The 14,880-nt window shown below is 39.9% G+C and overlaps 1 protein-coding gene across 1 annotated transcript in view; it reads left to right on the top strand.

Annotated features, from left to right (window-relative positions):
- The window catches only part of LOC129675504 (cytochrome P450 3A1-like), a 35,947-nt gene extending 21,424 nt beyond the window's left edge, over positions 1-14,523 (top strand). The window contains exons 4-9 of the mRNA XM_055605486.1: positions 1,161-1,260; positions 9,969-10,082; positions 10,168-10,256; positions 10,611-10,759; positions 12,916-13,043; positions 13,941-14,523. Coding sequence (XP_055461461.1) covers positions 1,161-1,260; positions 9,969-10,082; positions 10,168-10,256; positions 10,611-10,759; positions 12,916-13,043; positions 13,941-14,054 — 694 coding nt within the window. The 3' untranslated portion in view covers positions 14,055-14,523. The remainder of the gene's footprint in view (positions 1-1,160; positions 1,261-9,968; positions 10,083-10,167; positions 10,257-10,610; positions 10,760-12,915; positions 13,044-13,940) is intronic.
- Positions 14,524-14,880: the final 357 nt, after the last annotated feature.

Here is a 14,880-nt window from a genome sequence, read left to right as displayed (position 1 = left end):
TACTAAGGCTCTTCAATTAGACATCACTTTCAAACATAACTGCTTTCTTCTATAAATGAGCTATGCTTTCATTGTTTAGGAATAATGGTGTGACTATATTCCAGCCATAATGTATTGTAATCCAGAGTGTGTCTCTATTCCATTGGGTCACAAGGACCTAGAGGGTCTTTGGATGTGATCCCTTGTCAAAGCAGCCATGTTCCTGGTTGAAAAATTGTATACATTTTCTCCATATACATTTAAGCTAAAAAATACACACAGTTTAATAATTACAGCAGAAACAATTATCAAGCTCATAAATTTAACTGTCCATATGACAAACTTTTGCTGCAATGAGCCCTCATAATTGCAGTCCTCATCATCTGTCCTTCAGAAAATGTCCATTTAAGCATCAAGGTGTTCCAGTCTACCAGTCTGCTGAATAATATGTCTTTTTTTCCCCATTGGCCAGTTTGTTGACCTGTCCCCATGCAGCGGGTTCAGTTTCCTGTGTTTTCAGCATTGATGTCTCTCTGCATCTCTTCCTATTTTGTGTTGTGTCTTTCATGTGCAAGCTTCTCTTATTCAATTTGTAACTTTGTAAATTTTGATTGAACCCACAGTCTTTCATCACCTGTGGAAATAAAAGAAAAACCTCTTCTCCAACATCACTCATTACCTGACTGCCTTTCTAATGCTAAAACATCTTTAAAGTGTACAAGTTGATCTAATTCAGTAGTTTTTTTCTATTATTACTAATATTGTTGTTGTTGTTATTTATTCACACTGTATCTCTGTTGTACCACCCTCCCCTCTCCTAACAGCCCCACTCTCCCTTCCTTTCCATCCCCTGTTCCTCTTCCCTAGTCCAAAAATAGCAGAAATTTTCCTTTCCTACTGCTTGACCCTAGCCTAACAGTTAACATCAGGACTGCCTGAATCCTCTTCTTCTGTGGGCTGGCTAGTTGTCCACTGCCTAAAACTAAAGTTCAAGTGGATCAAAGATCTCAACATAAAAGCAGATACAGTAAATATGTTAAAAGAAAAAGTGGGGAAGAGCTTTGAACTCCTGTGACAGTTGTATGATCAGAGTGAGGGTCATGCTACATTAGAATCAAAGTCTGAGTGTGGCTCTCACTTTAGAGCCTGGCTTGGAATAATCAGCTGTTTTCCTCACACAGGTTGTTTGATGGTCAAATCCCTACATTTGTCATCACAGACACAGAGATGATCCGAAATATACTAGTGAAAGAATTCTATTCTACCTTCAAAAACCGGCGGGTAGGTAACTTTTTTTTAATTAAAAAAATTAAATTTTCATTTTTGTTATTTTATTTAGGAGTATACGTTAATGTTATTTTTATAAAACTGTGTTTGTTTCTCTTAGTTTCTCCCTTAATATAGATTTCCCACAAATAATTGCGACTTTTAAATTTGTTTAATAATAGGCTTCATGACACAATAGCTGAGCAGTTATTAATCTATTCCTAACCCTCTACGCTAATTTGGCTTTCTCCCAGCATACATCCCAGAGGTACTTGCACTTTGTTGTTTTCCTGTTCCAGCCCCTTCACCTCATGTCTCTTCAACCTTTCCTGTGGCTTCATCCCCTAATTCCTTCTCTAACTCCTCCTCCCCCGTCTGGTAGGATTCCCACCCTATTCTCTCTCATGCTCAGCTATTGGTTGTAAGCTGTTTTCTTGACATATCAGGGTAAATTGGGGCACAGTGTTTACACAACATTGAGACAGAAGATTCTCAAAACAAGGATGGCAACAGGGTGTGGGGGCACAGAAATCAGCATTTCATTTACACAATAACATTATGCTTACACTTATATATGTGTGTGCAAGTGAGTGACTGCCATGTGTGAAGGTTCCTGTGGAGGCCAGCAGAAGGTATGACATCCCCTGAAGCTGACCTTGCAGACAGTTGTGAGTTGCCTGACAGGGGTGCTTGGTATCGAATCAGTGTCCTCCAAAAGACAAGCAAGCACTCTTAACTGTTGAGTCATCTCTCCAGCCTCCCCTTTTAATAATGTAAACCTTTGTACTTTACTTACTCAATTAAAAATGAAATAAATATAGAATCACAGTGACTTCTATAATAACGTACAAGCAGAGTGTAAGTATTAATTTTGCTAATAGGAATGGCTTGAGCAAGTCTAAATATACTATAGAATTGTAATCTAGATGTCGATGGATGCTTGCCACCTAGAGTAATTCACATTTCCCATTTCACAAGTCCATCTTTATGACTGTGTAGTGTTGATTTGTGGGGGGTCAAATACTCAGAATACAGAGTAGCTCCTTGACTGGTCAGTTCCCTCTTCCTAGCCCATTAGCTACCATGTACAGCCTGTCTTCCCTTCACATTTGTATCCATTTTCATTCTCATGGATTGTGCTCTCAGGTATCAAGTATCACAACTGTTTTACCTATCACATCTATATGGATTTACTCTTGAAATGTGATCTCAAATCTATGGCTTTATTTATGTCAATTTTTCCATGCAGGATACTACTTTAATGTCTCCAACTCTGTCTTTTTTAAATTTAATTTTATTTATATATTTATTTACTATGTATCCCTGCTGCAACCCCCTCCCTGTCTCCTCCCAGTCCCACCTTTCCTCCCTCTTCTCCATCGGTGCTCTTTCCCCTAGTTCCCTGAAAGGGGAAGACCTCCAGCCCTTACCTCTGACCTTAGCCTATCAGTTCTCATAAGGACTGGCTGCATCATTTTTCTCTGTGGCCTGGCAAGGCTGCAGCCCCTAGGTGGAGGAGAGAGCCAGCTACTGAGTTCATGTCAGAGACAGCCCCTGTTCCCATTACTAGGAAACCCACTTAGAAACTGAGCAACCAATGGGCTTCCTTTGAACAGGAGGTCCAGGTACTTTCACGCATGGCCTCTCTCTTAAACCATGGCTATCTAACTGTTCTATGTAAAGAAGCCTGTTTGCTCTCTCCTTACACCCTGTGGGTCCTGGGTTTCAAACTCAGGTTGTTGGGCTTGGCAGCAATCATCTTTACCTACTGAGGCCTCTCACTAGTCTTCATTTAGCCATTGGTCATTTGGTGAAGTTCACTGAAGGCCTTGTTTGCAGATGCCCTTCATCAAATCATCCTGTTTACCTTTTTTTTGTTGCGCTGAGTTCTGTAATAAAAGGGTGTGTTGGATGACTCCACATTAATATAAAATATAATTGTGGAAGATAGAAGAAAGGTCCTATTAAGTAAAAAGGATTCTTTTCCTTTCTTTATCACTGTATAAATAATTAAGTTAGATCCAAGATGCAGGGCCGGGAGGACACTCTTTCTGACCAGCAGCACAGCATAGTATGCACAGTGACTAGCAGATGGAACTTTGGACCCTAAAACACCAGCGATTTTGTTTCCCAGGTGAAAGGATACCCCATTGAATGGGAATCAATTGGCTTCAGGTCACCCATCTAAACCATGGAAAAGTTCTCATGTCCTACCAGGTGATCAGTCACCAGCCCAGAGCCACATACCTGTGTGCTCTGATCACTGTCCCAGAATGAACTCTGAGACCCACAACACCAAAGACTGAGATTTCCAGTTGAGAGAAAACCCCACAGTGCAGTAAACGATCAGGACTGACCTTAGGTCACCTAGACAATCCCTGGAAATCCCAGGGGTCCAGCAGGTGCAGAGCTGTCAGCCCAGAATGGGGTGCACAGCTGCCAGCATAGAGTCTAGCCTGCATTCCCAACTCAACATCCCAGACAGAACTGAGAGCCCCAAGACACCAGAGACGGAGTTTCTCTGTCGAATGGAAAACCCCACAGTAAGGGGAAGAATAGGTCTGACATCAGAGCAGTCAGCTGACAACCCATCCCCCAAAAAAGTTCCTGGGTTCCTGCAGGCACCAAAGCACCCAGTAGTTAGCAAGGTGGAGCCACATGCCTGCTCCTGTGTGTTCTACTTGCCATATCAGAGAGGACTTCAGAACTCAAAACACCACAGACTAGGTGTCCCTATAGGGAGAAAACCCCACAGAGCGGGGAACATCAGGTCCAACTTCAGGACACCTAGCTCCAGAAAAGTTTCTGGGTTCCCGCAGGGTATAATCTCTGGCCTCCTACTGTACACATGTGTGCTGTGCCCACCTGCCATTGATTACAGCTTGGGTACCGGCGTACACAGCTCCAACCTCAGACCTACAGAAGCCTGAGAGCAACTGGAGCAGCCCTAAGATACTGCTCAAAGGTGCAATGTCTCACCTTTAGCTAGCAGTATCCTTAGCTAAACTGATGAAACCATAGGGCTCCCTAGTTCTTCAAGAAGGCTGTGCCCAGCAAACATAGGGTAAGAGCAGCAGCAGCTCACTAAACTCAGAGCAACAAACCCAGCAGCAGGGCAGTCATCTTCAGGCCTTCTCCTGATGAGAAGAGAATCTTCCTGAACCTCATAGATACCGCATAGGTACATATTCCTGAAGTGAATTGTTACAGTTCCTGAGAAGCACAGCCATTCAGTTGACCATACCCAAAAAGCTGAAGAGGCCTCCTTTAGAAAACTGCCAAGGGAATTCTCCCCACTCCAGGATTCCAGCAGGCACCAGAAATTAACAACCAACACCTGAGACACCAAAAGGATAGAGGCCAGTGTAAAAGCAAAACCAACAAAAGGCAAAGCAATATGGCATCTCCAGAAGCCAGTTATCCTGGCAACTAGCCCTAGACACCCTAACATAAGTGAAAATCAAGAAGATGACCTTACATGCTTATGAAGAGGATAATGGAAGAAACAAAATGCAAAAAGGATTAGATGAAAAACAAGTCAAACAGATTATAGCCATCTGTAAAGAAATACAGGAAGATGCAGCCAGTTTGTGGCCTTCAGAGAGGAAATAATTAAGTCACTGAAAGAAATAAAAGAAACAGAAGAATGTTCAAACAAACATGTGAAGGTAAAACAGGAAAATTAAGTCAAACAGATGAAGGAAATCAACAAAACAGTGCAAGATCTGAAGATAGAATTGGAAAAATTAAAGAAAACACAAACAAAGGAAATCACAGACAAGAAGAATTTAGGAAAGAAAACATGACCTACAGAGGTAAGAATAACGAACAGACTACCAGAGATGGAAGAAAGAATCTCAGGTGTGGAAGATACAATGGAAGAAATCGATGTAACTGTTAAAGGAAATAATATATCTAAAAAATTCCTGACACTATTCACCCAAGAAACAATCCAAGATAACATGAAAAGACAAAACCTAAGAATAATAGGAATAGAGGAAAAAGAAGATTCCCATTCCCAAGGCCCAAAAAATATTTTCAACAAAATCATAGAAGAAAATTTTCCCAATTTAAAGGAGAGGCCTATAAGAATACAAGAGGACTACAGAATACCTAATAAATTAGGCGAGAAAAAAAATAGGCTTCATCCCAGGTATAAAGGGATGGTTAAATGTATGGAAATCCATCAATGTAACCCATCATATAAACAAACTGAAAGAAAAAGAAACACATGATAAGCTCCTTAGGTGTTGAAAAAGCATTTGAGAAAATCCAACACCCATTCAGGATTAAATTCTTTTTTTTTTTTGAAAGTATGTATTTAGATTTATTTTTCTTTTTTTTTTTTCAGCTGGGACACAGAGTTAACAAAATGTAACTAAAAAGAAAAATAAAATAAAAAAATGTAAAAAAAAAAGGATTAAATTCTTGGAGTAATCAGGGATAAAAGGCAGATACCTAAACACAGTAAAGGCAATATACAGAAAGCCTAGAGCACACATCAATCTAAAAGAGAAACTTAACACAATTCCACTTATCAGGGATAAGGCAAATCTGACTACTCTCTGTATCTCTTCAATATATTTCTTGAAGTCTTTGCTACAGCAATAAGACAATTAAAGGAGATCAAGGGGATACAAATTGGAAAGGAAGAAGTCAAAATATCACTATTTGAAGATGATATGATAGTAGACATGAATAACCCAAAAAATTCTACCAGGGAACTTGTACAGTTGATAGACACATTCAGCAAAATGGAAGTATGAAAAATTAACTCAAAAAAATCAGTAGCCCTCTTGTATACAAAAGACAAAAGGGCTGAGAAAGAAATAGGGAAACAATGCCCTTCACAATAGCCACAAAAGACATAAAGTACCTTGGTGTGACTCTAACCAAGCAGTCAAAGACTTGTATGAAAAATCCTTCAGTCTCTGAAGAAAGAAATAGTAGAAGATATCAGAAGATGGAAAGATCTCTCAAGTTCATAGCTTGGAAGGATTAACATAGTAAAAATGGCCATCTTACCAAAAGAAATCTACAGATTCAAGGCAATTCCCATCAAATTACAAACATAATTGTTTATAGACCTTGAAAAAATAATTGTCAACTTTATATGGAATAACAAGAAACCCAGAATTGCTAAAACAATCCTTGACAATAAAAGATCTTATGGTGGTATCTCCATCCCTGATCTCAAGCTGCACTATAGAGCAGCAATAGTAAAAACTGAATGGAAATGGCTTTAGAACCAACTCATGGATCAATAGATTTGAATAGAAGATCCTGATATAAAACCACACACTTCTGCACACCTGATTTTTGACAAAGATGCCTAAACCATACAATGGAAAAAAGATAGTATCTTCAACAAATGGTGCTGGTCTAACTGGATGTCTACATGAGGAAAACTGCATGCACATAACTAAACTCCAACTGGATCAAAGATCTCATTGTAAAACCAGACACATTAAACCTCTTAGAAGAAAAAGTGGGGGAGTTCCTTGAACTCATTGGCACAGGAGACTACTTCCTGAACAGAACAGCAACAACACAGGCTCTAAGATCAACAATCAATAAATGAGACCTCATGAAAATGAAAACCTTTAGTAAAGCAAAGGACACTGTCATCAAAACAAAACAACTGCCTACAGATTGGGAAAGGATCTTCACCAACAAACACTATATCTGACAGAGGACTAATATCCAGAATATGTAAAGAACTAAAGAAGTTAAACAGCAAAAAATCAAGTAATCCAATTAAAAAATGGGGTAACTGAGATTTGACCTCACACCCATCAGAATGAAAAACTCAAGTGACAACACATGATGGAGAGGTTGTGGAGAAAGGGGAACCCTCCTCCACTTCTGGTGGGAAAGTAAACTGGTACAACCACATTGGAAATCTATCTGATGCTTTCTCAGACAATTAGGAATAGTGCTTCCTCAAGATCCAGCTATACCACCGCTAGGTATATACCCAAACTTTGCTCAAGTACACAAAAGGGATGCTTACTCAACCATGTTTATAGCAGCTTTATTTGTAATAGCCAGAACCTGGAAACAACCCAGATGTCCATCAATGGAGGAATGGGTACAGAAATTGTGGCATTTTTACACAATGGAATACTACCCAGCAATCAAAAAGGAGAATATCATGAAATTTGCAGGCAAATAGTGGGATCTAGAAAAGATCATTCTGAGTGAAATATCCCAGAAGGAGAAAGACAAACACAGTATATACTCGCTTATATAGACCTACAAGATATGATAAACATAATGAAATCTATACACCTAAAAAAGATAATCAAGAGAGTGGACATGGGGTAAGATGATCAATCCTCATTTAGAAAGACAGATGGGATATGCATTGAACGTATGGCAGGAGTATACTGAAGGCACCTAACTAGCAGTGTTTTCAAAGCAGATACAAAGATTCATAACCAAACTTTTGGCAGAGCACAGGGAATCATATGAAAGAAGAGGAGTTAGTATGATGGGGAAAGGATAAGAGCTCCACAAGGACCAAATATATCTCGGCACAGTGTCTTTTCTGAGACTGACATTCAACCAAGGACCATGTATGGATATAACCGGATGTAGCCCGTGGTAGCTCAGTAACCAATTGGTTTTCCATAGTAAGGGGAACAAGGACTATTTATAACAAGCACTCAATGGCTGGCTCATTGGCCTCCCACCCCCCAAGGGAGGAGCAGTCCTGTTAGGCCACAGAGGAGGGCTTTGCAGCCCTCCTGAAGATACCTGATAAAACAGGATCAGATGAATGGGGAGAAGGTCCCCCCATCAGTGGACTTGGAAAGGGGCAGGGTGGAGATGAGGGAGGGAGGGTGGGATTGGGAGGGAATGAGGGAGCGGGATACAGCAGGGATAAAGAGTTAATAAAATGTAACTGATAAGGAAAAAATAAAATTAAAAAAATGGGGTACAGAACTAAATAGAGACTTCTCAAAAGAGGAATATTAAATGGCAGAGAAACACTTAAAGAAATGAACAATGTCCTTAGACATCAGGGAAATGCAAATCAAAAAAACCCTGAGATTTTAAATTATATCCACCAGAATGGCTAAGATCAAAAACTCAAGTGACAACATATGCTGGAGAGGATGTGGAGAAAGCAGAACATTCTTCCACTGCTGGTGGTAATGTAAAATTGTACAACCACTTTGGAAATCAATCTGACCCTTTCTCAGACAATTAGGAATTGTGGTTCCTCAAGATACAGGTATACCACTCCTAGGCATATATCTAAAATATGCTCAAGTACACAATAGGGACATTTGCTTAATCTTGTTTGTAGTAGCTTTATTTGTAATAGCCAATAGCTGGAAACAACCCAGATGCCCCTCAGTTGAGGAATGGATTGTGATACTTTTACACAATGAAATACTACTCAGCAAGTAAAAACAAGGAAATCATGAAACTTGCAGACAAAGGTGGGAACTGGCTGAGGTATCCCAGAATCAGAAAGACAAACATGGTATGTACTCACTCATAAATGGATATTAGACATATAATATAGAATAAAGATACTAAAATCTATAGTCCTAAAGAAACTAATCAAGAAGAAAGACTCTGAGTAAGATGCTCAACTCTCACTCAGAAAGGCAAAGAGGATAGATATCAGAAGAGGGAAGAAAATGGGGAACAGTACAGGAGCCTACCACAGAGGGCCTCTGAAAGACTCTACCCTGCAAGGTATCAAAGTAGATGCTGAGACCTATAGCCAAACTTCGGGCAGAGTGCAGGGAATATTATGAAAGAATTGGGAATTAATAAGACCTAGAGAGGACAAGACCTCTACAAGGAGAGCAAAAGAATAAAAAAAAATGTGGTCACCGGAGTCTTTTCTGAGACTGATACTTCAACGAAGGACCATTAACTGAGATAAACTAGAACCCCTGCACAGCTGCACAGTAATGGGAACAGGGACTGTCTCTGATATGAACTGATTGGCCTGCTCTTTGATCACGCCCCCATCAGGGGGGTGAAGCCTACCAGGCCACAGAGGAAGTCAATGCAGTCACTCCTGATGAAACTGTATAGACTAGGATCAGAAGGAATGACTCCATCAATGGGTAAATATCCTGTGTTTGGATCCCCAGTATCTACATAAAAGCCAAGCAGAGTAGGATGCTTATGAGTCTCCAGAGCTGTGCATAGCTATAGGTAGACCCTAGCGGCTTGCTTGCTACCTTATTCCAACAAAACCAGAGTCTTCTTCATTCAGTGAGAGACCCTGACTCAAAAAAGTCCTGTAGAAAGTTATAGAGGAAGATGATTGACCTCTGGTCTGCACAAGGGCACACACAGGCATGTATACAAGCAATCATATGTACACAGACACACACATACACACAGAGATACACACACACACAGACATACACACCCTATCAAGACATCTCTTTTCACATTGCAAGTGTTGTAAATACTGAACTGGAGAACCTTTCTGATGCAAAGTTCACTTTCTATTTGTCTCCAAGCCATTCAGCATCTGCACAACTCTGGGGCACCTGCTAATTCCTGTTCCTATCTTTCCCCAACACCTGGACCTAATTTTTTTTTTCTTTTACATCTAACATGAGGTCCAGTCCACCATAAGAAGACAGTAACTACTTGTTATATGGTGCTATCTGCTCAGCACTTTTGCAAACTTGGAGAGTTCCAGACTTACACAGAGCCATTTTTTTTTTCTTTTGTGACCATAGAGTTTTGGCCCAGTGGGAATTATGAAAAAAGCTCTCTCCATATCTGAGGATGAGGAGTGGAAGAGAATAAGATCATTGCTGTCTCCCACCTTCACCAGTGGAAAACTCAAAGAGGTGACTAAGAGGACTTACGAGTGAAATCTTTGTGTGACCTGACTCTCAACACCTAACTACTGCTGTTTTTGTGCTTTTTGCTCAGATGTTCCCCATTGTTGAACAGTGTGGAGATATTTTGGTAAAATACTTGAGAGGAAAGGCAGAGAAAGGCAAGCCTGTTCCTATGAAAGAGTAAGTGATGGTGCATCCAAGGTGGTTTTGGAAGCCGAAGGATAACTGGGACAGAGTGGCTTTTTTCTTGTGTATATCACATGGCCTAGCTGCATATACTCTTTCTTTAGATACTATATATATTTCATGTATGTATATATTATATGTATTATATATATGTAATACGTATATTAGATAAGCATACAGTTTAGAAAGAAGAATCACAATGGTCTGAAAGTCACAAGTGTAGATGGTGGATAGAATGGGAATTTGCTTGGTCAATACTGAAATGACTTTGCCTTTATTGCCCCAAACTATGAACTATTTCAGGCTTCTTGCTGCTTGTCTTAAATTCCCTTGTCTCTCCCTCATCAGAGTGTTTGGGGCCTACAGCATGGATGTGGTCACCAGCACATCATTTGGAGTGAACGTCGATTCCCTAAACAACCCAAAGGATCCTTTTGTCGAGAATGCCAAGAAGCTCTTAAGATTTGATTATTTTGATCCATTGTTCTTGTCAGTAGGTATGTGGACAGTTCATCCTTTTGAGCTACTGGTCTTGTCTGTGGCTGCATTTGTCACTCTGCCTTTCTCTTCCATACTTCCCCGCAAACTAGTTTCTCCACTGGTATATAATTCAATTGCCATGTAATTCGTCATCTTAAAGGCACAATTCAAAGTTTTTAGTATATTCAAAGACATGTAGCCCATTATGTTTGTTTTATAACTTTATTTTACTTTGAGACAGGGTCTTCATGTGTAGCTCTACCTGGCCTGGAAATTGCTGTGTAGACCAAACTGGCTTTGAACTCACAGTGATCCTCCTGCTTCTACCTCCTGAGGACTAAAGTGTGCACCAGAATTCCTGGCTTTGCTTTAGAATCATTTTATTTATTCTTTGACTGTATTATATAGGAATACAACATACCTTGATTAGACCCATCCTCACTCTTCCCTCCCACTTCCCTCAGACACCCCAACACACTTTCCTTCTAATTTCATGTCCCATTTTTGTTTTGGTGTCCCAGTGAGCCCAGTCACTGCCTGCTAGGATACCAAGCAATATTACTGGCTTGATCTTTTGCAGGTGTTCAGTCCATGAGTGGACCATGCCATGTCCAGGATTTGGCACTTCAGATGCCCCATTCCTGGATCTTTATTTCCATATCTTCTTTCAGGATGTTCCTTGAGCTTTGAGGGATGGGGTGTTGATACAGTTGCTCCATTTAGGGCTTAGTACTCAGCAGTAACTGATTCACAGCACTTTGATCACTTGGAAATCTGCAATGACTGAAGGACCACAAGGCTCCTTATCACTGAGAACTGAATAGTACTTCGTTGTAGCCATGGTGTTAAATCTTTTGATTATCATCCTTCACCTAGACCTAAGCAGCCTAGATCTAAGCAACCACCAGTTCACTTTCTGTATATTTACATATGCTTGGCATTTCACATCAATGGGATCATAGACTATGTGGTCTCTGTGGCAGGCATCTTTTATTTAGCACAATAGTAAAAGAAGCAAACATCACTATCTCCTGTGTCCAGGAGCAAACAATGCTCTGTATCTATCAATAGACATGAAGTTAGTTTCACCTGTTTGCCATGAATTTTACTGATATGAGCATATGCATAGAAGGGTATATTCAATTTTTTTATGTTTTGAAGTATATATTCAGAATCATCATTGCTGAGATAAAAGGCAACCCTATATTTAATTTTTTAATGTGGAAATTTTTGTTTTTAAAAATTTATTTATTTATTCACTTAACATTTTTATAACAGCCCCACCTCTCCTTGCTGTCTCTGTCTTCTTGCATAAACCTCCTCCTAATTCCCTATCTCCTTCTTCTTAGAGAGCAGCCATGTGGAGGCTGAGAATGAAACCTAGGTTGTCTGCAAAAGCAGCCAGTGGTAACTGCTGAGCCATATCTCCAGTCCATGTAGAGTGACTATATATATCCATTTAACAGTGGTGCTCCATTATTTAGGGCTTTAATGCTTTTCCTTGTTAATTACATTTCCATACACAGCTCATGTGTCCTTTTCCCTACACTCTATTCCTTCCTCACCACTTAATATTATCCTCTTGGTCTCCTTTTAAGTGTTATGTGATATCCACACTTATACCTTTCATACATATACTTTTATCCATTATAGGCTACCACTGTAAAATTAGAGACATTATGTGATTTGTCTTTTTTCTGAGTTGGGGTCACCTGTCTTTGAGCTTGTCTTTTTCTTGAGACATGATTTCTCTGTGTAACATCAGCTGTCTTTATTTGTGTGTACATCTATGTATGTGCACCTTGGTTTTGTGGTTGTATCCTTCCACAGTGTGTGATCCAGGGATCAAGCTGAGGTTGTCACACTTGTCTGCAGGACCCTTTATCTCTTGAACCATCTAAAAAACACACATCTTTTATCTCTGGATCCATAAGAATTACAGGAACAGAGTTCAATACAAAGTCAGATTTGCAGCCTGACTGTTCCACTGCTGTGGAGCAGTGAGGAGGTGACCCAAAGTGAGCATGCTCATGGCGTGAGTAAGGTCACAGTGTGAGCAAGATCAAGGGGAGAACAGTTTCTGGCTGAGAAAATGGCTTATTTGGATTGTGTTTTGATTTCTCTAGATGAATCTTGCATCTCTATTAAACGTTATATTTTTTTTTCTTTCCAGTACTTTTTCCATTCCTCACCCCAATATATGAGACGTTAAATATCTCCCTGTTCTCAAAGGATTCCTTAGCATTTTTCAAAAAATTTGTGGACAAAATGAAGGAAAACCACCTGAATTCTAATGAGAAGGTAAAAAGTGGTGATCTCATGAGAGGTCTATATGTTGAAAACATGTGAGCTGTGTACTTCCCTTCATCTGTTACTAAAGGTAGATAGAAAAGGCTCGATTTAGAGCGAGACAGAATATTTACATTTTCTGGGGAAGGAGAAGTTTGGGTTTTTAAATTTTTTATTGAGAATAAGCCAGGAATTAACCCTCAGCAATTAAAATGAAAACTACAGTGCCAGGCATAAGAATTGAAAACTCAAAAAATTAGACACAGCACAAGACCTACAGAAGATCAAGATCATAAACCTATAACATATATCGGAGGGGAACTCTCCAAGCTCTGCCCCTTACTGAGGAACAATTGGCAGTTAATAGCTGTGGATGGAGGCTGTGGACACTGGAAGGATTCCTATGTAGCAGTGGATGTCCCCACAGACATGCTTATATTGGCAGCACTAGTTGGACTCAGTGAGTTATTAAAATGAGGGCATAACGTTTAGAGAAAGAAATGTTACAGAGGATATAGAAAGAATTGGATAGAGGAAAGAATGGAGTGGATATGACCATACCCCATTGTGTACAGATGTGAAGTTTTCTGATAACAAATAAAAATGATTCAAGAGGGAGAATTACTATTTTCCTGTCCTTCAAAAGCATTTGCAAAGAATAAAAGTGACTATTTAAAATTGCACCTAATTGTTATTTATTGTAAAAGCAGTTGATATGGTGGCTGGATTGCTTCCTGCTTTATTCACTTGTGCTTTTGGTCTTTGATGACTTAAGTGACACTAGTCATGCTTGTGAGTGTCAGGGAGCCATGTACTCAGAAAAAAAGAGAATTAAGCTTCTGTACTCCTGATCCATCTTTAACCTCATCACTGACTTTCTACATTTGTGATTTCTCTTTCTTCCTCCAGCATCGAGTGGATTTTCTCCAGCTGATGATGAAAGCTCACAAGAATGCCAAAGACAAAGAGTCTCACAAAGGTAAACAAGGACTCACTGGTCTATGCATAGGGAAGCTCTCATAGAGTGGGCAGGCCACTCAGAAAATACTACGCAAGGAGGGTTTTCTAGATAGAGAAATATCTCTGTCAAGTTGGTGAAAGCAGACATGGCTACCATCTTCATGAAATTTTCTGAAAGCGCACTGGCATAACTGTTCCAAACGTGAAGGGTAGTCACAATGGAAGACTTTAGATGCCTGTGTGTATCCAGGAGACTATAAGCGTTGTTTCTGTCTTTTCCCACACACTGACTTGAAACTCTGCCTAGACATCTGAGTCTAAACAACCAGACAGGAGGCATGTACCCAAACGGTGCTGATGCATTCTGGGAACCCCTAGTACGCATGTGTTCTATACCTTAATCTATGGTAGAGATTGACTTTTCCTTTGCCTGATGAATAAGCAGCTTCCAAGGAAAGCCTCTTTGTACAAACACGCTGCTTCTCTCCATTCTTTGACACACTTACAAACTACCTATATATTTTTTATCTTCTTTGTGTGGTGTATGTATGTGTGTTCACGAGTAGGTGCACATGTGCAAAACCCTAGTTGTGTATGCAGAAAACAGAGAAGGCACCAAGCATCTCTCCTAATCTCTCTTTGCTTTATTTCCTCTTATTAAACCTATATCTAAGCTGGCAGCCAGCAGGTCCCAATGATACACAGCATTGGGGTGACAGTGGTGTGCTGCCACACCTTGTTTTTTTCACATGGGGACAGAATATACAAACTCATGTCCTCAAGCTTGTGTAACAAGTGCTCTTACCTCTGTAATTTTCCATCTATGTTTCTTTTCAAATTTAAAACCATCATTACTTTCATGGTGGCAAAATGACACTTGTTATATATA

The sequence above is a fragment of the Psammomys obesus genome, unplaced genomic scaffold (assembly GCF_907164565.1).
Source record: "Psammomys obesus unplaced genomic scaffold, mPsaObe1.curated_primary_1811, whole genome shotgun sequence".
Lineage (NCBI taxonomy): Eukaryota > Metazoa > Chordata > Mammalia > Rodentia > Muridae > Psammomys > Psammomys obesus.
This window is presented reverse-complemented; position numbering and strand designations above follow the sequence as displayed.